This window comes from Scyliorhinus canicula, chromosome 9 (assembly GCF_902713615.1).
Source record: "Scyliorhinus canicula chromosome 9, sScyCan1.1, whole genome shotgun sequence".
NCBI classification, from domain to species: Eukaryota; Metazoa; Chordata; class Chondrichthyes; order Carcharhiniformes; family Scyliorhinidae; genus Scyliorhinus; species Scyliorhinus canicula.
Genome location: NC_052154.1, coordinates 125,863,128 through 125,885,554, shown reverse-complemented (window position 1 = coordinate 125,885,554; position 22,427 = coordinate 125,863,128). Strand labels below are relative to the sequence as shown.

General features: G+C 49.4%; 1 protein-coding gene across 11 annotated transcripts in view; it reads left to right on the top strand.

Annotated features, from left to right (window-relative positions):
- The window catches only part of LOC119971661 (von Willebrand factor C and EGF domain-containing protein-like), a 490,550-nt gene that overhangs the window by 124,221 nt on the left and 343,902 nt on the right, over window positions 1-22,427 (top strand). For all 11 annotated transcript variants that reach the window (XR_005461886.1, XR_005461887.1, XM_038807512.1 and 8 more), the window contains exons 3-4: window positions 3,881-3,970; window positions 4,656-4,715. Coding sequence is in view for 9 of the 11 variants with exons in the window: in XM_038807512.1 (XP_038663440.1) it covers window positions 3,881-3,970; window positions 4,656-4,715 (150 nt within the window). In the remaining 2 variants the exon portion in view is untranslated. The remainder of the gene's footprint in view (window positions 1-3,880; window positions 3,971-4,655; window positions 4,716-22,427) is intronic.

Below are 22,427 nucleotides of genomic sequence, written 5' to 3'. Positions count from 1 at the left end.
CCAGGCTGGTGGAACAGATGGAGGAGGAATTTAAGAGGTGGGACATGGTACCGTTGTCGCTGGCGGGGAGGGTGCAGTCAATCAAAATGACGGTCCTCCCAAGGTTCTTGTTTTTATTTCAGTGCTTGCCCATCTTCCTCCCTAGGGCCTTCTTCAAAAAGGTGACGAGTAGCATCATGAGCTACGTGTGGGCGCATGGCACCCCAAGGGTGAGGAGGGTCTTTTTGGAGCGGAGTAGGGACAGTGGAGGGCTGGCACTGCCCAATCTCTCGGGGTACTACTGGGCGGCAAATGTGTCAATGGTGCGCAAGTGGATGATGGAAGGGGAGGGGGCAGCTTGGAAACGAATGGAGAGGGCGTCCTGTGGCAACACAAGCCTGGGGGCCCTAGTAACGGCACCATGGCCGCTCCCCCCCACGAGGTACACCACGAGCCCGGTGGTGGCGGCCACCCTCAAGATATGGGGGCAGTGGAGGCGACATAGGGGGGAAATGGGAGGTCTGTTGGCGGCGCCAATAAGAGGGAACCATAGATTCATCCCGGGGAACATCGACGGGGGATTTCAGAGCTGGTACAGGGTGGGCATACGGCAGCTGAAGGACCTGTTTATAGAGGGGAGGTTTGCGAGCCTGGGAGGGCTGGAGGAGAAGTTTGAGCTTCCCCCGGGAAACATGTTCAGATATTTACAAGTGAAGGCATTTGCTAGGCGGCAGGTGGAGGGGTTTCCCCTGCTCCCCAGTAAGGGGGCGAGTGATAGGGTGCTCTCGGGGGTCTGGGTCGGAGGGGGGAAGATATCAGACATCTACAAGATAATGCAGGAGGCGGAAGCAGCATCAGGGGAGGAGCTGAAAGCCAAGTGGGAAGGGGAGCTGGGAGAGCAGATAGAAGACGGGACGTGGGCGGATGCACTGGAGAAGGTCAACTCTTCCTCCTCGTGTGCGAGACTGAGCCTCATTCAATTTAAGGTGCTGCATAGAGCTCACATGACGGGGACAAGGATGAGCCGGTTCTTTGGGGGTGAGGACAGGTGTGTCAGATGTCTGGGAAGCCCAGCGAACCATGTGCATATGTTCTGGGCATGTCCGGTGCTGGAAGGGTTCTGGAAGGGGGTGGCAAGGACGGTGTCGAAGGTGGTGGGGTCCAGGGTCAAACCAGGATGGGGGCTTGCGATCTTTGGGGTCGGGGTAGAACCGGGGGTACAGGAGGCTAGGGAGGCCGGAATACTGGCCTTTGCGTCCCTAGTGGCTCGACGAAGGATATTAATTCAATGGAAGGACGCGAGGCCTCCAAGCGTTGAAACTTGGATTAACGATATGGCTAGCTATATTCAGCTAGAAGGATCAAATTTGCCCTGAGAGGGTCGGTACAGGGATTCGCCAGGCGGTGGCAACCTTTCCTTGACTTTTTAGATCAGAGATAGACGTTCGGGGTCGTGGCAGCAGCAACCCGGGGGGGGGGGGGGGGGGGGGGGGGAGGGGGGGGGGCAGCAAGGGTCGTGGGGGGACATGCACGACTGTAACGCGGGCAAGTCTGCTCACTGCTCATGTCTGAAACTGTAGGCTGCCTTGTTTGTTAAGGTTGCCTGGGGGGGGGGGGGGGGGGGGGGGGGGGGGGGGGGGGGGGGGACTGGTGCGCGCGAGAGGGCGGGCGAGGGAGGGACATTTGCCTAGAGGGATTGTGTTGTAAATAATTTAAAAATTAGTAGGGGTAAATGTCTGTATGGAAAAACTCTTTCAATAAAAATTATTTAAAAAAAAAAAAAAAAAAGAGAATGACGCGGCGGTGCCTAAGTGACGTCAGCCGCGCATGCGCAGGTGGCCGGCTCCAACCCGCGCATGCGTGGTTGCCGTCTTCCCCTCCGCTGCCCCGCAAGACATGGCGGCTTGATCTTGCGGGGTGGCGGAGGGGAAAGAGTGCGTCTCTTAGAGACGCCGGCCCGACGATCGGTGGGCACCGATCGCGGGCCAGTCCCCTCCCAAGCACGCCCGTGGTGCTTGATCCCCTCTCCGCCCCCACAGGCCCCACACTTACCTGTCGCGCGCTGTTCACGCCGGCAACGACCAGGTGTGGTTGTCGCCGACGTGAACCCGTCGGGGTCGTCAGGCCGCTTGGCCCATCTGGGCCGGAGATTCGCCGGTCGCCGGGAAAAACGGCGACCGGCGATTCTCTTAGCGGGGGTGGGAGAATCGAGGGGGGTGCCAGAGCGACCCTCCTGCGATTCTCCCACCCGGCGGGGGAGCAGAGAATCGCGCCCGTGCTGTTCGGTGAATTGGACATTCTGAGTTCTCCCTCTGTGTACCCGAACAGGCACCGCAGTGTGGCGACTTGGGTATTTTCACAGGAACTTCATTGCAGTGTTAATGTAAGCCAACTTGTGACATTAATAAAGATTATTATTATTCAAGCCAAATTCAGTCCTCATCCAATATTCACAAATGTTTGCTCTGTCAGCCTCTGATCTTTATTCTACCAGCCTCTGATTCACTGCCCATTCCATGCATCTGCCGGCCATTGGTTCTCTTTTTCTCCACCCACTCACAGAGTCATAGCATTTTTACAGCATGGACAAGAATCCCTTCGGCCCATCATGTCCATGCCAGTCATTAAGCGCCTATTTACTCCAATCCCATTTTCCAGCACTTGGACTGTAGCCTTGTTTGCTATGGCATTTCAACTGCTCATCTAAATACCTTTTTAAAAAAAATTTGGAGTACCCAATTATTTATTGTTTCCAATTAAGGGGCAATTTAGCGTGACCAATCCACCTAACCTGCACATCTTTGGGTTGTGGCGGTGAAACCCATGCAGACACGGGGAGAATGTTCAAATTCCACATGGACAGTGACCCAGGGCCGGGATTCGAACCGGCTCCTCAGCACCGTAGGCAGCAGTGCTAACCACTGTGCCACGTGCCACCCTAAATTCTACTTAAATGTTGTGAGGGTTCCCACCTCTACCACTCTTTCAGGCAGTGAGTTCCAGATTCCCATCACCCTCCAGGTGAAACTGTCTTTCCTCAATTCCCCTCTAAATCTCTTGCCCCCTTCCCTCAAATCCATGCCCTCTGGTTATTGATTCCTCCTCAAAGGGAAAAAGTTCCTTCCATTCCACCCGATCTAGTCTGCTCATAATTTTATAGACCTCAATCAGGTCCCCCACAAGCCTACTCTGCTCCAAGGCAAGAAACCCCAGCCTAGCAAGTCGCTCTGAAATGCCCCAGCCCAGGAAACATCCTGGTGAATCTCCTCTGCATCCGCACTTGTGCTATTGGTTCTTCCGATAATGTGGCGACCAGAACTGCACACACTACCAGACCTGTGGCATAACGAGCGTTATATACAGCTCCATTATAACCTCCCTGCTCTTATATTCTATGCCTGGGTTGATAAAGTATTGCATATGCCTTCTTAATCAAAAGTTAATTGAATTTTAACTTCCACCAGAGCATTGGCCTGCATGGCTGGATCACTAGCCCACAACATTACCACTGCGCCACCATCTTCCCCAGCCCATTGTATTAGTCTTTGATTCCTCCCATTCTGTTTATAAACCTCTAATAAATTCCCAGCACAGTCCTATCTCCAGGGCCACTGCTGCACATCTATGGCCCAGTAAAAGTTATTTCCCACTGGTGCATATAACTTTCCAGTGGTTGAGTGTCGGGTATGAGTATATCCTTTGAAGCACATTACTTGTCTCAAATTAAGACTGCAGTGATAAAGTAGCTCAGAAAAATCAAGCAATTTGGGGAAAATGTTTTCTGAAATAAATCAGACTAATTGCTAATTGTTTGCAGACTAGTTCTAGGTTTGATTAGTGCATTTTTCTCCAATGACATTTTACTGCATGTTAACCATGACCTTTTCTGCTTTGCTTATAGCTGTTTGTTCCTTTGGATGTGGGAATGGTTATTGCGTCGCACCCAATCTCTGTTTCTGCAGAGGAGGACAACAAGGAGTCTCCTGCTCAGGTAACCATGGCAGCTATTAGCTACTTTTGTGTTAATCTCTAGGCTTTACCCAGGATGGGAGAATTGAGAGAGAAGATTGTAGAGATGAAAAGTTCACTTGTTCTCTCTAATGCCACCGAGCTAAGAAGGGAACTTGGCATGTGGGGAATTATGGATAAATTGTATTTTAAAAATAAGATATGTAGATGTTAGCCAAAAGAAAGAACATGGCTCCCAGTGCCTTCTCTACAATTCAATAAAAGCATGGCTGAGCTACTATTTCAACTCCACTTTCCCTCCCTATCATCACATCCCTTGATTCATTTATTGCCCAAAAATCTATTGATCTCAGTATTGGATGTACACAAAAATGGAACATCTAAAACCCTCTGAGATAGATATTTCCGAAGATTCACAACTCTCCGAGTGAATACATTTCTCCTCAACTGAGTCCGAAATGAGTAACAACTTATCCTGAGACTATGGTTCCAGTTCCAGACTCTCCAGTTAGGTGTAACAACCTGTCAGAATTTACCTTGTCACATCCTCTTAATGAGGATGAATTTATACTTTTCAATTAAATCATCCCCCTCCATTCTTCTAAACTCAAGAGGATATAGCCTGATCTCCTCAACATTGCAGGTATAGACTTGAGTACTCAAGTTGGTTTTGATTGACATTTTTCTATTTTATCTTTTAATTTCAGATGATGGAAGGTCCACTCATTATCTCAGTGATAGTATACTAAATCACTCAGACATTGATGGTGAGTAGAGTAGACCTCACACTCATCCAAACTTGTAGAATTGACTCAACCCAGTCTTTGTAAATTATTTGTGTTGGTACAGTAATGAAGACTCATGTAAGCAACTGCCTCCAGATAAGGATCCAAACATGATTATGTATATGGGAACCTCAAGAGTATTTTTAAAAGTATTGGGAACAATGCCATTGCCTGATTTGCAATGTCACAGATTTACTCTGAAGAAGTTGAACGTAAGTTTATCGTTGAGGCGACCAAACTTGTGTTCCCAAAGTGATGAAAACAATTGACAAAATTAATTGCGGCAAGTTGTTCTCTAATAATGATAATCTTTCTTAGTGTCACAAGTAGGCTTAGATTAACACTGCAATGAAGTTACTGTGAAAATCCCCTCGGCAGGATTCTCTGAAATGGAGGAAGAGTGTCCGCACCGTCATCAATGCCGTCACGTTTCACGATGGCGCGAAACGGGCGCGGGCACTACCGATTCTGACCCCCATAGGGGGTCAGCACAGCGCTGGAGCAGTTGACGCTGCTCCAGTCTCACTTCCCGGTGCCAACTGGGCAGCGTGCCAACCCGCGCATGCACGGGGGACTACCTCAACTCCCCGGCCCCGACGCAACATGGCGCAGGTGTTCAGGGGCCGGCTGCGGAACAAAATAGGGCCGGGGCTGGAGAGGCTGGCCCGACGATCGGTGGGCCCCGATTGCAGGCCAGACCCCATCGGAGCCCCCACCACAGGCCACCCCCCGACCCTGTGCACAGAGTTCCTGCCGGCTGCGAGCCGGTGTGGACAGCGCCGGTGGGACTATGCCGTTTCCGCGCGGCCACTCGGCCCATCAAGGCTGGAGAAATGCCACCCCGGGCAGGGACAGCGGCCCGCGACCGGCGCCGTGCCAAACGCGCCGGCGCAAATAGCGCTGATTCACCGCTCCTCGAGAATCGCGTGCCGACGTCGGGGCGGCATGGCGCGATTCTCCGGCCTGGGGCGGGGCTTGGAAAATCCCGCCCCCGATATGTAATCAAAAGGGGTAGGAGAGAAAATGTCTGAACCAGATGGTTAAAAAAGCTGTGGATTAAGTTGCTCAGGAGGGTAATTGAAGTTGGTGGCACCTCTAAAAGCCGCAACCTTTGCCACGTGCGAGGACAAGAGCAACAGCTGCTCCGGAACATCATCTCCAAATTCTCCGAGAGACTTCCTGACATGCATTCCTGATATCCATTGTTCACTATCGCTGGGTAACAGTCTTGGAACTCCTTCCCTAACAGCATGAACTGCAATTCGCGAAGGAGGTTATTCTGTTCCAATTTTCAAAGTCTGCCATAGATTTAGTTCATGAAGGCAGCCCACCACCACCTTCTCGAGGGCAATGAAAGATGAATTAGATCCCTGATCTGACTCTATACTTCTGGGGAGTCCCCATCTAGTAAAAATGTGGTGGGTCAGGATCTTTGCGGCTGTTTTTGCAGTGTTTGTACGAGATGGGAATGCCTCTACCCATTTCGTAAACGTGTCTATGACCACCAGAACATATTTATAGCCATTCCTGCAAGGGGGCAATGGACCTATAAAATCGATCTTGAGGTTAGTCCAGGGGCCATTAATGGGGCGAGTGTGGCTGAGTTGTGCCTTCTTAGGATACCTTTCTGGGTTATTTTGCGCACAAATTAAACAGTTCTCTATGTAGTGGGTAACATCTTCTCTTAAATTGGGCCACCAACAGAGTTGTCTAAGGTGTGCTGTGGTAGGGTTGATCCCTTGGTGTCCATGACCATCATGGAATAAGGCAATCATTTGATTCCTGTCTTTCTCAGGAACCACATACAACTGGTCTTTGATAATCACACCCTCATGTGTGGTCAAAGCGTGTTTGAATTTGTCGTACTTGGCCACAAAGTTTCCTTTTAAAATCTCCCGGAGATTTGCGTCCTGCTTCTGTGCTTGTACTAAATCCTCGATGTCTGTCTGTGAGACCTGAACTGAACTCACAGGGGCTCTAGCTGGTGCGCTAGCTGGGGGAGTCCAAAAATGACCTCGCCTGGAACCTGCTTTAGCCAGTGCGTCGCTTTCACATTTCCAGGGGGGGGATGATCGATGGTGGCTTTTAACTTTAATAATGCCATATGTCCTATCCTTTGCCTGTTCTAGGATATGGCGGAGTAATGGGGCTGATGGAAGGGGCTTCCCGTTCGCGGAGACAAAACCTTGTGTCCTCCACAGGGGTAGAAAATCTGTGAGGCTGTTACAGACATAAAAACTGTCCCAATATATGTCTGCTGGGCAGGGGAACGAGTCTCGGTGGTCCACTATGTGTGCAATGGCCGCGAGCTCTGGTGCCTGCGCGCCTAAGTGACCGGGTAACTTTAGTGCTATCTCCTCTAGTGCTCGTCCCTGCGCATCTTCCACATAAATACCGCATCCTGTAATGCGTTCGCCATCTAAAACTGTGGATGAACCGTTAAGGGCAGCACGGTAGCATGGTGGTTAGCATAAATGCTTCACAGCTCCAGGGTCCCAGGTTCGATTCCCGGCTGGGTCACTGTCTGTGCGGAGTCTGCACGTCCTCCCCGTGTGTGCGTGGGTTTCCTCCGGGTGCTCCGGTTTCCTCCCACAGTCCAAAGATGTGCGGGTTAGGTGGATTGGCCATGCTAAATTGCCCGTAGTGTCCTAAAAAAGTAAGGTTAAGGGGGGGGGTTGTTGGCTTACGGGTATAGGGTGGATACGTGGGTTTGAGTAGGGTGATCATGGCTCGGCACAACATCGAGGGCCGAAGGGCCTGTTCTGTGCTGTACTGTTCTATGTTCTATAGATTTTCAAGGGGGCACACGTGTCTGTGTGCTGGGGGCTCTGGCTTGAATTCCCTATCATACTGGGGGGCGTCTTAGCAATGAAGGGTCCTGTGTTGTGTAGGGTGCTACAATTTCACATTCATGGGGTTGTCCTGGATACTGTAGGTTGTCCGCTAAAAATGTGTGTGTCTTGGTTCTTTTAACTGTTATGTTCCGTCCTTGTAACAGAAGTGTCCATCTAGCTGCTTTGATCTGGCTCACTGAACTGTCTTTCAGTCGTCCGTCTAAAAGTAACTGTGTGGGGGTGTATTCGGTCAAAATGGTGATGGGGTTGAGTCCGGTAATGTAGGAAAAGTATTGTACTGCCCAGAATACTGCGAGCAGGTGCCTTTCGCAGGCTGAGAAACCTTGCTCCACGGGGTCTAACAGTCGTGAGGCATAAGCCACTGGTCGTAGCTGCTCGTCCCGTTCCTGAAGGAGCACGGCCGAGAGGGTCAGACCGGTGCTAGCTACCTCTATTGCATAGGGAGAGAGAGGGTCTGGAACTTGTAGCGCGGGTGCTGCGCTAAGGGCTTTCTTTAACTCTGCCACAGCCTCTGTATGCTGCGGAAGCCATTCCCAAGGGGCTCCTTTCTTAAGGAGGTCTGAAAGTGGGGCTACCTTGGTCGCAAAACCATCGATGTGGTTCCGACAATACCCAACCAGTCCTAAAAACGACCGGAGGGCTGAAACATTTTGGGGAAGGGGCAATTTGACGATCAAGTCAATTCTTTTGAACTCGATCTCGCGTTTGCCGTGTGTGATGATTGTACCCAAATACATCACTTGATTTTCCAATATTTGGGCCTTTCTGGGGTTAACTTTACATCTAATGTCTTGCAATAGTCCAGGAGTTCGGACAGAAGCGTGATGTGCTCTGCCTTGGTGTCTGTCTGCAGTAATTGGTCGTCCACATACTGTACCAGACATTCGAGTCGGGAAAATTTGCTAGTCCATTTGCCACCTGTTGGTGGAAAATGGAGGGGGAATTGTGGAATCCTTGTGGGAGGCATGTCCACGTATACTGCTGTCCTTTGAAAGTGAAGGAAAATTTGTACTGGCACGCCTTTGCCAATGGGATTGACCAAAAGCCGTTGCTAATGTCCAATACCGTGAAATATTTGGAGTGGAGTCCCTGTTTGAGCATGGTCTCGGGACTTGTTGCTACCGTGGGGGCTACTGTTGGGGTAACTTTGTTGAGTTCCCGATAATCAATGGTCAGACGCCATGATCCGTCGGGCTTCCTCACTGGCCAAATAGGGGCATTATTAGTCGAGGCTACTGTCCTAAGTACACCCTGCTCTAATAAGCTCTCTATAACTTTTCCAATTTCTCCCTCTGCTTCGAGGGGAAATCTTTACTGTCTCTGTGGTCTCGGGTCAGGCCCAGTAACTTGAACTTGTCCAGTCATTCTGCCGCAGTCGTGCCGGTGACTGGCAAATGCTGTCCTGTGTCTGTTCAATACTGCCCTAACCTGTTTGTCCGTGCTAAGTGTGGTCGGGTCAAAACAATAGTTGCCTACTGCGCTAATCCTGTTTGCGTACTCTCCTACTGTGAGCGTTGCGGGTGCTCTGTCTGATTTTGCCATTCGCCAGACACACTGATTTACTGGATCGAATGACAGGCTGTGGGCATTCGTAAAGTCAATGCCCAGTATGTGTTCTGCTGTGCGGGGCAGATTAACTAAAACAATGGGGTGTCTGGTGGAGATATTCCCTAGTTGGATTGATACAGGGGCGTAATGTGTCCCTGTTGTGAGTGACCTGTAAAGCCGCTGAGGGTTATTGAAGCTGTAGTGGGCCACGTGTCCGCCTGTGGTGTAGTGGAGGAATTAATGGTAGTGTGGGACCCTCCTGTGTCCCAAAGTAATTCTATGGGCTTTCCCCGAATTTTCGCCGTGACCATCGGTCTTCCGGATGTGTCCCAGAGGATGTCACAAACCCAGGTGGGGGAGCCCGAACACTGTCAGTCCGTTCTGTCCACATTGGTCTGTCCTGACTGCATCCCTATACTATGGATTGGCTTTGCTGTGTTCCTGGTCAGAGTGCCTGTCTGCTGGCCTCTCTGAGATTTCTGCGGGCCGTTGCATTCCCTAGCAAAATGCCCTAACTGTCCGCAGTTATAACATTCTTGTGACTTCTGTGGGGGCTGTTCTTTCCCTCATTTACCCATGCGGGGTTTTGGTGTGCTCTCACTGCCTGAATATCTGCTGCAGCCTGAGCTTCTTCGGGGTTCTTTACTTTTATCTTGCCTTGGACAGATTGCTCCCAAGCGCGGGACAATCTTGTCAATACCCATTTTTCATTATGGGCCTCTTCTGAGGGGTCATAATTGCTGCAGACATTCTGTCCTGCATCTGTGGCGTGGGAGATGATGGTGCGGGTCCATTTAACCATATTATCTTGGGTTAAATGTGCGCTGTCTAATTCACCACAAAATGCAGTGAAGTGAATCCAAAGCCTTCTTGCGAATGCTGTGGGGTGCTCGGTCCTTTTCTGCCTACACTTATTTAGGCCTTCGACTGGGTCTCCTCTGTTGTACCCTATCGCGTCTAAAATAGCTGTATGCATCTCTTCGAGGGTGCCTCCGCCAACGTTCTGTGGGTCGGGAAGGGCTGCTACTACCGATGAGTCTAAACTCAAAACCGTGAGCTTAACCTGCTCTCGCTCATCCAGGCCGTACATGGTCGCCTGCTGTTTCACTCGTGCGAAAAATTGGTGGGGGTCTGCAGTGGGGAGGAATTAGGTGATTTTCTCACACGCGTCCCTTAGTTGTGTTACAGTTAAGGGGGTGGTGTATGTGATCTCGGGTGCGCCTTCTGCGGGTGCTTTTCTTTGGGTGGTGACTGGGTTCATTGGTGCGGGTGCTATCTGATCTGTGGGGGGTTGGGCACTTTCCTTTTCTGCTGCGCTGCTGAACATAGCGCTGCGTGGTTTCACTCAACTCCTGCCAATCTGGGGCATTTTCTTCATCTAACTGTGTCCCAAATGTCTCTTGGAACCCATTCTGCACAGAAAGCAGAGATTGCAGCTGCGCAATCTGCTTCCTACATTTCGCGTGGTCCACTGTGCTTTGCCTTTGCTCAGTGGTGGCAGCATGGAGTGCTCATAAAGCTGCCTTGAGGTCGCTACACTGCTTCTTTAGTGTCTCTACCTGCTTTTCTGCTTCTTCTCTTACCAAGACTGCACGCTGCACATCTTGATAGGCCTTTTCATATTGAACCTGAGAACTGCTCAGACGGGCTAGACAAGACTGATGTGCCCTCTTGGCATCATCCACCTCTCTATCCTTATCTACCAGTCGTTGCCTTAAACCTAGATTCTCCTTTTCGATGTCCCTGACATCCACTTTGCTCATTCGGTTCTTCTCCTCTAACTCTGCTCGGAGCGTCCTGACGACCTCCTCTGTGCCTCGCAATTGTGCCAAGCAGGACACAATTGCCATCGGCTTACGTGCTTTACCTAAATTCTTTTTATGATTTGAGATAGGTTCTCCCACCAAGTATGTCCTATACTCCCGGGACCTATCTCCTCATTCACACAAAACTCACTCCAAAGGGGCCATCCTTTCCCTTTGAGGTACGTCCTGAGTTCCAGCTCCTACACGGGACACTGACCTACTCTGCTACTGTTGGTTGCTGCGACCACCAACTGCTCTGGGTTCATGAGGCGTTCCATTGCCTGCATGGCCATTTCTTTTCCTCCTATGCTCTCTTTTAATTTGGAACGAGGGATAATAAGGTAATGCTTATAAAATACGGGTACGGCTTTTGCTATGTTCCGACTTATAAAACTCCCGACAGTTTGTTGCAACAAAAATCTCTCGGTTTAACCTTACAACCCTGTTAGTTACGCATGCAAAAACACACTTCTGAATTATGATTATTGGTTTGAACTACTTGAACACTTGTGGTTTTTCCTTTTCCCAATTGGATTTCAAATTCAAATTTCTGGGTTCTCTTGGAGTGGGGGGGCCACTTCTAATCGAGTCCCACCAGATGTCGCCACTAAATGTTGCTCGTTCTGGGTGAGTGTGCTTAACACTCAATTTGGCTCTGTTTCGTTCATTAGCTTTGGAGTCGCCTGGTATCGTTAAGATACTGCCACAAGTTTCAAGGTCAAGTTCAAAGCAATAAAACCATACACCAATTAGTAAGTTCAAACAAATGAGTTTATTATAATACAATTATAAACTACTCATGCACACGCTAAGATGACTAAACTATTCCTACCACTAAATAGACCAATACTTATCTGAATAAGGAACTGCCGGATCAGGGGACAAGAGCCTCTTGCTCTGCACTGGGTCTGCAGACTTCAGGTTGGTACGGGTTAAAAGGGGTCAGGAGTGTCTATCTCTGGTAGCGATCGTTGTGAGACACTTACTTGCTGGCGGCTGCTGTCCGAACCTCTCTCTCTCGGTCAAGGTCTTCTTCGGTAAAAAGCTGGTCGAGAGGGCTGGTCAAGAGAGGAGGGCTGGTCAAGAAGAACGAACTGAGTTTGGGACCTGTCTTTTATAGGTCCCAGGGCTTTGCGCCCTTTTGGGCGGACCCTCCATCTGCTGGGAATCGATTGGGTCTCTTCCCAATCGATTTGTTTGAATCCCCCCAATACTGAGGCTGTCCCTCGGTTGCTGGGCGGGCCTTCAGGTGCTTTGTCTCCGAACCCCGCTGGTGCCGGGGTGTCTGGCTTCCCATACAATGTTGCAATCACTTCCCTATTTGTCTCCTTTGTCCCTGGGATCATTCCATTACTGTGCTAACTGTCCCGGAGATTGCCTCATTAGTATGCGGAATGTTCGTTTCGGTGCTGTCTGCTCTCTTAGCAGACAGAATACACATTGGCTTGGTGCAGCCTGCTTGTGCTGCAAACTTTGTCCATTTTAACCTGCAAGCTTTGCGTTCCTCCATTTTGTATTGAGGGAATGGCCAACTTCGGTGGCCACAGGCCTGCATGTGATTCAGAACCATACCGAGAATACTATATTAAAAGTAATAGGGGAAAGGTGGCCAAACCATGGCTAACTAGGGAAATTAGAGATTGTAATAGATCCAGGGAAGAGCCATACAATTTAGCAAGGCAAAACAAAAGACATGAGGAATGGGAGCAGTTTAAAATTCAGCAAAGGAGGACAAAATACTGATTATGAAGGAGAAAATAGAGTACAAGAGTAAGCTTGCGTTGGAACATAAAAGCTGACTGTAAAGTTTCTATTGGAATCTGAAGAGAAAAGGATTGGCAAAGTCAAATGTAGGTCCCTTACAGACAGAGCAGGGGAATTTATAATGAGTAACAAATAAATGGCTGACCAACTAAATGCATACTTTGGTTCTGCTGTCACAAGGACGACACAAATAATGTCCCAGAAATATTGGGGAGCGCAGGGTTTAGTGAGAGGGAGAAACTGAAATCAGTAATAGTAGGGAAATGGTGTTGTGGAAATTGATGGGATTGAAGACTGATAATCTACATCCCAGAGTACTTAAGGATGTAGTCCTAGAAATTGGTGGTCATCTTCTAAGATTCTATAGACTCTGGAATAGTTCCTATACATTAGAGGGTAGAAAATGTAACCCCACAAATTAAAAAGGGAGGTACAGAAAAATCGGCAAGTTATGGACCAGTTAGCCTGACGTCGGTAGTAGAGAAAATGCTGGAGTCCGTGAGGAGTCAAGTGAAACCTCAGTGAGGATAAGAAGTCCAGTTGTCGTGCAACAATTATTCAAGACTATTTATTAAATTAAAGAAAAGACAAATACAGGTGAACAGGGCTATACTACACTAAGACAATTAAGTATATGAATTACTGCACAAACATAGAACATAGAACAGTACAGCACAGAACAGGCCCTTCGGCCCTCAATGTTGTGCCGAGCCATGATCACCCTACTCAAACCCACGTATCCACCCTATACCCGTAACCCAACAACCCCCCCCTTAACCTTACTTTTTTATTAGGACACTACGGGCAATTTAGCATGGCTAATCCACCTAACCCGCACATCTTTGGACTGTGGGAGGAAACCGGAGCACCCGGAGGAAACCCACGCACACAGGGGGAGGACGTGCAGACTCCACACAGACAGTGCCCCAGCCAGGAATCGAACCTGGGACCCTGGAGCTGTGAAGCATTTATGCTAACCACCATGCTACCCTGCTGCCCCAGTTTATGTAGAATGTGCCCCTTGTTCCAAAATATATCTACGATCCCTGAACTCCTTAAGACAGTACTGTTCTATGTTCTATGTTCTATCCCCTGTTCCCTAAACAACATCCAAATTAAATGAATCTAAACGTTCAAACCAGACTATAGTTACCATTTAATGCAGGGATGATGATCAAGCCTGGGAAATGACTTGTCCTGGTCCAGCGAAGATATTTAATCTCCTTTTATGAAGGTTTCTGCACTGCCTTAGCTCTAAGTTTTAGAGGCTGTGACATGTAAAACTTGTCCTCCGGGCTGCTAGCTGGAAACTGGCTGGTCTGCTTCTGCGGCTCTAGGTGTCAACTGGCCTGCCATGCTCTGTGCTCTTGGCCATTATACCTTGTTCCACTTCAATACTGATTTCTGTGTATTTGGCTGCCAGCCATGATCAAATTCCTTGACTCAAGACATTGTGTGTGTACATCTCAATGAGCTCCCAGTCGTCTAGTGGAATTGTTTCTATTAATGAGGGCTTCAATTTCGGCGGCTAAGATTTTGACCGATCTGAATGGGAGAAATGTTATCGTTAGTGGATTGTTGGCGGGTGCGTTACTGGTGCTGGTCAATGTATATGCCCCAAACTGGGATGCGGCAGCTTTTAGCAAGAAGTTGCGGGGCTAGAATCTCTGTTTTTGGGACTGTGTCCCCACGCAGTCGGGAAAACTTGGTCTTTTACGCCAAGATTCCCTGTTTTGCTGGGCGTTAACAGATAGCTATCGTAGAGCTCGAAGCTCTAGCTGCCGATAGGGTCCCCAGCACTTCTGGGTCAGAGGCCACTCGCATGCGCACGGCGGCAGCCTGTAGCGGCCGCCCCGTGCTCCATGGCGGACTCAGCCCACGGACCCGGACTGACAACATCGTGCCCCGCATCGGCTGCTCACATGCCGCAGATCGCTGACACACATTGTCCCCAGCCCCAAATGAAGCCCCCCCCTTGCCTGCCGATCGGCCCGCCCCTGACTGTGGCGGCCCCAGACTGAGTCCATAGCCGCCACGCGAGGATCCTGGATCATAGGACCATGAGAGAACCACACCATTGGGAATTTGGCCCGTTGGAAACAGAGCACCGCGGGGCGGTCCTCAGGCAATGGCCTGAGGCGGTGGATACTCAGCGCGGAGTACGCCGATATGCCGAGTACTATCTCCCCCTCAGCGTCAGCAAAACTAAGGAGCTGGTCATTGATTTCATCTGTATCAATGGTGCCAAGGTGGAGATGGTTAATAACTTCAAATGCCTAGGTGTGCACATCACCAACAATCTGTCTTGGTCCACCCATGTCGATGCTACCAACAAGAAGGCCCAACAGCGCCTATACTTCCTCAGGAAATTAAGGAAATGTCAACATTGACTCTTGCCAATTATTACAGATGCACCATAGCAAGCATCCTATCTGGTTGCATCATCGTTGGTGTGGCAACTGCTCGGCCCAAGACCGTAAGAAACTACAGAGAGTCATGAACACAGCTCTGTCCATCATGTGAACCCGCTTTCCATCCATTGACTCTGTCTACACCTAGGGAAAGTGGGTAGCATACTAAAGGCCCCTCCCACCCAGGTTATTCTCTCTTCCAACTTCTTCCATCGGGCAGGAGATACAAAAGCCTGAGAACACGCATTATCAGATACAAAAAACAGCTTCTTCCTTGCTGTTACCAGACTCCTAAATGACCCTCTTATGTACTGAACGGATCTTTTCAGGATCTTCTCGACTGAGTAGTACTGTACCCACCCGATGCCTGTGCCTATGTCTTTACATTTTGTATTTATGCATGTCCTATGTTTCTTCATGTATAGAACAATCTGTCTGGACTATATGCAGAACAATACTCTTCACTGTACCTCGGTACACGTGACAATAAATTCAATTCAGTTCAATTCAACAATGACCCTCCCATGTTAGAAGGACTGCTGTATAATCTGTATGAATTTGATCAATCTCCGAACCCATTCCTTATTATGCTGCCGATAGGTCTAAATCCCACAAACTGTGCATAAAATGCTAGTCATCTCGGTACAATCTCCATTAAATTGAAAAGAAATGGCGAATAAAAATGGGCTGCAAGTGAAATAAGACATGCCAGACAGGCACCTGTTTTTCAATGAACAATGGCTAAAAATAGATCTGGTTCAAACAAAAATTCCAACTGAAATATGAAGTTAGTTTTGGCGTCTGTATTGCGGTTCCCTGCAGCTCAACATAGCTGCATTCCAGATCATTCTGCGTGCATGAGGCAGCTCTCCGCTGTGGTAACACCAACAGTCTGCTGCAGGGATGCTGCATGCAGAGTGGAGCAGTGTACATTGGACTGAAACAAAGAATATGAGCTGTGGTGTAAGAATTTTGCCATCCAACTCCGCATCTGACTTCAAAACAGTGATGGCCTTCAGTATATTTAAAGGTACACCATTTCCAAGCCAACAACATTTTTCTTTGCAAGACGAGTTCTGAATGTCTCGGTGTGCATTTTTGGTCTGTCTAGATTTTAAGCTCAGCATTGATGTTCCAACCGTGACTTTGCCTATTCAGTGCTTTTGTAAACTGTGCAATCCATTTAGTCTAATAGATGACTGTTGACTCTGGATTGGGGAAAAGTCTGTTGGTTCACCCTCAACAATGCTCGTGCAGTTGCTGACGGTTGGTTATTCCCAGTTTCCTGCTGATTCAATCGCTGCTCATTGGCTTTCCCTATCTGTGTTGGTCCAATGGCTGACTGTTGGTTCTGTCCATCTGTACATTTGCTGCCTTGCGCTACCTGTTGGTGATAATTGTGCGCTGTCGCTCCTGCAGGTTCAAGAATTGGGAGTGGATGCTCCCAAGTTTTCTTCTATTCCAGTGCCTGTGATCTTTTTAATTCATTCACGTGATGCAGCCACCTTAATTTCCCATGAGAGGGCGGTAGTGAGTCCCCTTCCTGAGCCACAGAGTGCCTGGCTGGGTTATTTCACAGGGTAATCGGGATTACCACATTGCCAAGGATCTGGAGTCACCCGTAGGTTAGATGGATTTGTATGACAGTCTGGTAGTTTCATAGTCTCGTTGGTGATGCTATCTTTTTATTCCAGACTTTTCAAATTGAATTTATGTTCACCAGCTGCCGTGGTGGGATTTGAACTTGTGTCTCAGGATCATTAGTCTAAGCCTCTGGGATCTGAGTCCAGTAACATAACCATTACTGTCTCTCCTCACTGTGGCTTTTACCAAGTTACAGCTGGTCCAGTATCTTTGTATTGGTTCTGCCAAGTCTTAAGAAGTTCTGACCGGCCCGAGGCCTTCAATCTTTTCCCTCTCTTTTCTCTCCTTCCCTGTAGGTGCTATATTTCTCCGGACGACAGTTACATATGGGTCATCACACAGCTATTCCTCATCCATTGGCCTCGACACTCAAAATGGATACAGAACATTGCAGCTTAGTCCATTCCTGTCAATAGCAGATTCCAATATACACCTTACACTTGATAGTAGGAGCCAATACTTGCTGAGCTCCCAGGTAAAAAATGGCAAAGTAGGAGATAATTATCCACCCCCTTTCAAACCATTAGGGGAGATGAATAAAGTGGGGAACCAAAAATATATTTTCTTTTTAATTGGCACAAGTGATTTCATTGTTCAGAATGAGAGGGGAATGAGTAAACTCTCCGGGGAAACTGCCACCTGAACTATCGTCACTCACAGTTCTACGAGCTCCAGTGGAATAGCTCAGAGCAAACAAACTACCTCTCAGGATGACTGACTGTTTGTTTGTCCTGGAACAGAAAACTGCATTCTCATTGATCCTTCTGACCCCTGTAACTGCCGTCCTTCAACAGACCACATCATTCACACCCAGGGTCCGTCAGTACAGGTATATGTTTACATGTTGGCTTTGCTTCAGCTGTTGAGAACAGTATGGGAGTTCAGATCAACATCCTGTTTAAAAGTATTTGGAAATTTAAACACCCCTAAAACTATACCTCATTTCTAATGTTTACCAATATAAATCCCTTAAAATTACCTTTCTTTTCCTAACAATGCAAAAGGTAAAGAGGTGCCAGTACTGTGGCATTTTCAGGTGCTCACCGCAACGTGAGCAATTTTTGCACACAGATTGGCTCCCGGGCTCAGGAACCTTTAAGCTCTCATGTTTTCATGATATAAAAGCATCAATCACACATAAACGATTCTGTAAACACATTGTGGGTTCAGTTATTCAGACTCGGCACGTTAGAGCATAGATACATGAATAGAACGCTTGAAGAGATCAGCAGCATAGCTATGTACCTTGTGTGCTGTTTACAGACCAAAGTATATTCATCTTTAACCTGTGTGTATTTGTTAAGATGAGGGGGGGAAGTAAAGGACTATTGTGTAATCGTCTTGTTTGATGTGTTGGGCGCTCTGGATCCGTGAAACACATACAGGCCACCAACACTGAAGATAGTTCAACACTATTTTATTAACTCTTATAAAATGCTAGACATACTATAACTGTGGGTTTACACGATGCTAGTTTAACTAGAGACCTGTGCCTGTCCTAACCAGTCGAATCACTCAGAACGTGGTGAGAGTCTGTACTGTAACTGATAAGCTCTTGTGCTTCTGAGAGGCTGCATCCTGAATGAGCGGGAAAAGTGATGCCCTCTGCCTTTATAGTGAGTGTGTTCTAACTGGTGATTGGCTGCGGTGTTTGTGCATGTTGATTGGTCCTAATGTATGTCCATCAGTGTGTGTGACTGCACCATGATATACTGGTGTATATTATGACATCCCCCCTTTTAAAAAATGTTGTGTATATGTGACAATAAATAGTGTGAGTGCGTGAAGAATGTTCCTAACTACATGTGTGGTGCAAAGACGTATTTACAGGACTACGTACAGGAAAACTAAGCTATATACAAGGGAAGGTGCCTGGTGCAGATAGTTAGTATGCAACAAATTAAACAAGAACAGTGCTATATACAAACCAAGAAAAATTATTAAACAAGGCAGGGAAACATCTCAGAGTCCATAAATTTGCAAAGTTCATAAATTCAGTCTCTGAGGTGGGCGACGATTTCTGGTTGACCGCCTCAAGGGTGGATTGAGAGCCGCCAGGTCAGGAGCTGGGTGGGCTACAACACAGTCAGGAGGAGGCAGAATGATTGGAAGCTCTGCACAGTCCATGGCACGATCAGCAGGGGAGCGACCCGGAGGATCCAGTGGCGATCATGGAACAAAGCGAAAAGCACGCCGATCGTGGCGCAGAATGGATCCATCTGGTAGCTGAACCAGGAAGCAGCGGGGGGCCACCTGCCTGAGGACAACAGCAGTTGCAGACCAGCTACCATCCGGGAGATGGACGCGAACATTGTCGTTCGGATGGATAGCGGGGAGATCAGCAGCACGTGAATCATGTGTCGCCTTTTGCTGCGCCTGAGACGTCTGCATCTTGCGAAGCACTGGAACATGGTCAAGATTCGGTACATGGATAGACAGCACCGTCGTCCTCAGGGTGCGATTCATTAACAACTGTGTGGGTGACAGACCAGTGGAGAGCGGGGCGGAGCGATACGCCAACAGGGCTAGATAGAAGTCAGACCTGGCATCGGCAGCCTTGCAGAGGAGCTTCTTGACTATGTGAACCCCCTATTCTGCTTTGCCATTGGACTGAGGGTACAGGGGACTGGATGTAACGTGTGCGAAATTGTACCGCCGGGTGAAACTGGCCCATTCCTGGCTGGTGAAGCAGGGGCCATTGTCCGACGTCACCGTGAGCGGGATGCCGTGCCGAGCAAATGTCTCTTTGCACGTCCGGATGACAGCAGACAAAGTGAGGTCGTGCAACCTGATTACCTCCGGGTAGTTTGAAAAGTAATCTACAATCAATACATAGTCCCTACCCAATGTGTGGACCAGGTCGATGCCCACCTTGGACCAAGGCGATGTGACCAACTCATGGGGCATTAGAGTATCCTGTGGTTGGGCCGGCTGAAAACACTGGCAGGTGGGGCAGTTGAGTACTGCGTTGGCAATGTCGTCGTTGATACCTGGCCAATACACAGCTTCCCGGGCCCTTCGGTGACATTTCTCAATGCCCAGATGGCCCTCGTGAATCTGTTCCAGGACCAGCTGGCGCATGCTATGCAGGATCACAATGCGATCTAGCTTCAGGAGAACCCCATCAACAACTGCCAGATCGTCTCGAAAGTTATAAAACTGTGGGCATTGGCCCTTGAGCCACCCGTCCGTCATGTGGTGCATGACGCACTGCAGTAGGGGGTCAGCCGCTGTCTCGCGGCGAATTTGGATCAGGCGTGCATCCGATGCAGGTAAGTGGGAGGCTGCAAACTCAACTTGGGCGTCAACCTGGCAAACAAACCCCTCAGGGTCACATGGCGTGGTGACTGACCTGGAGAGGGCGTCTGCAACGATACGTTCCTTGCCTGGGGTATAAACGAGTTGGAAATCATAACGCCGGAGCTTGAGCAGGATGCGCTGGAGGCGAGGCGTCATGTCGTTCAAGTCCTTCTGTTTTATATTGATGAGCGGGTGATGGTCGGTCTCGACAGTGAATTGGGGAAGCCCATAAACATAGTCGTGAAACTTCACAACACCGGTCAGAAGGCCCAGGCACTCCTTTTCTATCTGCACATAGCGCTGCTCCGTGGGGGTCATTGCCCGTGACGCATACGCAACGGCGGCCCATGGCGAGGCCTCATCACGCTGCAGAAGCACGGCTCCAATGCCAGACTGACTGGCGTCCGTAGAGATTTTTGTTTCTTTTGCCGGATCAAAGAAGGCCAGAACTGGGGCCGTGGATAGTTTGGCCATTAGTTCTCTCCATTCAAGCTCGTGGGCAGGGAGCCACTGGAAGTCCGTTGTCTTCCGGACCAGGTTCCTGAGAGCCGTGGTATGCGAGGCGAGATTAGGGATGAACTTTCCTAAAACGTTTACCATTCCCAAAAACTGGAGGACCGCTTTCTTGTCCTCGGGCGTTTCCATGGCCGTGATAGCAGCAATTTTGTCCTCATCCGGCCGCACACCCAAATGGGATATGTGGTCCCCTAGGAATTTGATATCTGACTGACCGAAAGAACATTTAGCTCTATTGAGGCGGAGGCCATGCTCGTGTTTGAAAACATGCTTGAGGCGACTGATGTGCTCCTGCGGGGTGGTGGACCAGATTATTATGTCAACGACGTAGACATGAACACCTTCGATCCCCTCCATCATTTGTTCCATGATTCTGTGAAATACCTCGGACGCCTTTTGAGGCGTCGAGTTTTGTGAAGAGCTTGGCGTGAGCCATTTCACATGTGAGTTCTTCACGCTTGGGAATTGGTAGTGCTCCCTCATGATATTTCGATTAAGATCCTTAGGATCTATGCAAATTCTTAATTCACTGGACGGCTTCTTCACACAGACCATGGAGCTCACCCAGTCGGTTGGTTCCGTGACCCTGGAGATCACTCCTTGGTCCTGGAGGTCTTGGAGCTGTTGCTTGAGGCGGTCCTTAAGGGGCGCTGGGACTCTGTGAGGTGCGTGTACCACAGGCATGGCGTTCGGCTTGAGTAGAATCTTGTATGTATACGGGAGTGTGCCCATGCCCTCGAAGACGTCGTGGTAGTGCTGGATGATGGTGTCGAGTTGCACCCTGAAGTCGGTGCCAGGAGAGGCAGACACATCGATGGGAGAGAGAGAGTGAACCCTCTGCACCAAGTTCAGCAGCTTACATGCCTGCGCGCCAAACAAGGAGGCTTTCGAAGAGGCAATGATTTTGAAAGATAATACGGCTGTGTGAGCACAATGCGTCACCTCGAGTTGGCAGGAGCCACTGGCATTTCCGTTGTAATCAAGCAGTTGGCAAGCAGATGGCAGGATGCCCAGCTTGATACAAAGACTTTGAAGGTCAGACCGCACAATGAGATTGGCGGAGGCACCAGTGTCCAGGCGGAACCATATTCTGGACCGGTTGACCGTAAGGATCCGGATCGATGCTGTGTATCGGAATGGGCTTGGTGCCGTGCTTTGGAGGCATTCTGTGCTTCGTTATGATGCCGACTTGAAAAGGGACCTGCAGGTCATCGCTGTCAAAGTCGGGGGACAGGTCTGGGACAGGCTCGTTGACTGTGGGCTGAATAGCCCGGACATCCCTGCGAGGCTGGCTGGATCAACAAAATCTAGCAGGCTGAGTTGACCTGCATAAAGCAGCATAGTGGCCATGTTTGCCACATTGCAAACATTGTCGGGACTTGGCGGGACACTGCCGCTTTAAGTGGGCGGAGCCACAGTTGCAGCACACCGTTGCGTCAGTGCGTTTGTTGCGCCACCGTGCATGCGTGGTGCGATCCGGCATGGTGCACGCCTGCGCAGTACGTTCTTCGACATCGCCTTGTTCGGTGCGTCCAAGCGCGGGAGCCCGCGAAAAGTGCGCAAAATGGCCGCCTTCATCCAGGTGTAGGCCCTGGAGCGATATGATGACTTGTACCCGTTCTGCCTCGTGGGGAGCTTGCCGCGCCATTTCAGCCGCCTGGATGTGGGAATACCGCGCGGTGGCATGCTCATGGAACACGCAGGTCTCAATGGCAGTTGACAGGGTGAGCTGCTTGACCTTAAGAAGCTGCTGGCGAAGGGGGTCCGACCGAATACTGAAAACGATCTGGTCGCGTATCATGGAGTCGGAGGAGGACCCGTAGTTGCAGGACTGCGCAAGGACACGGAGGT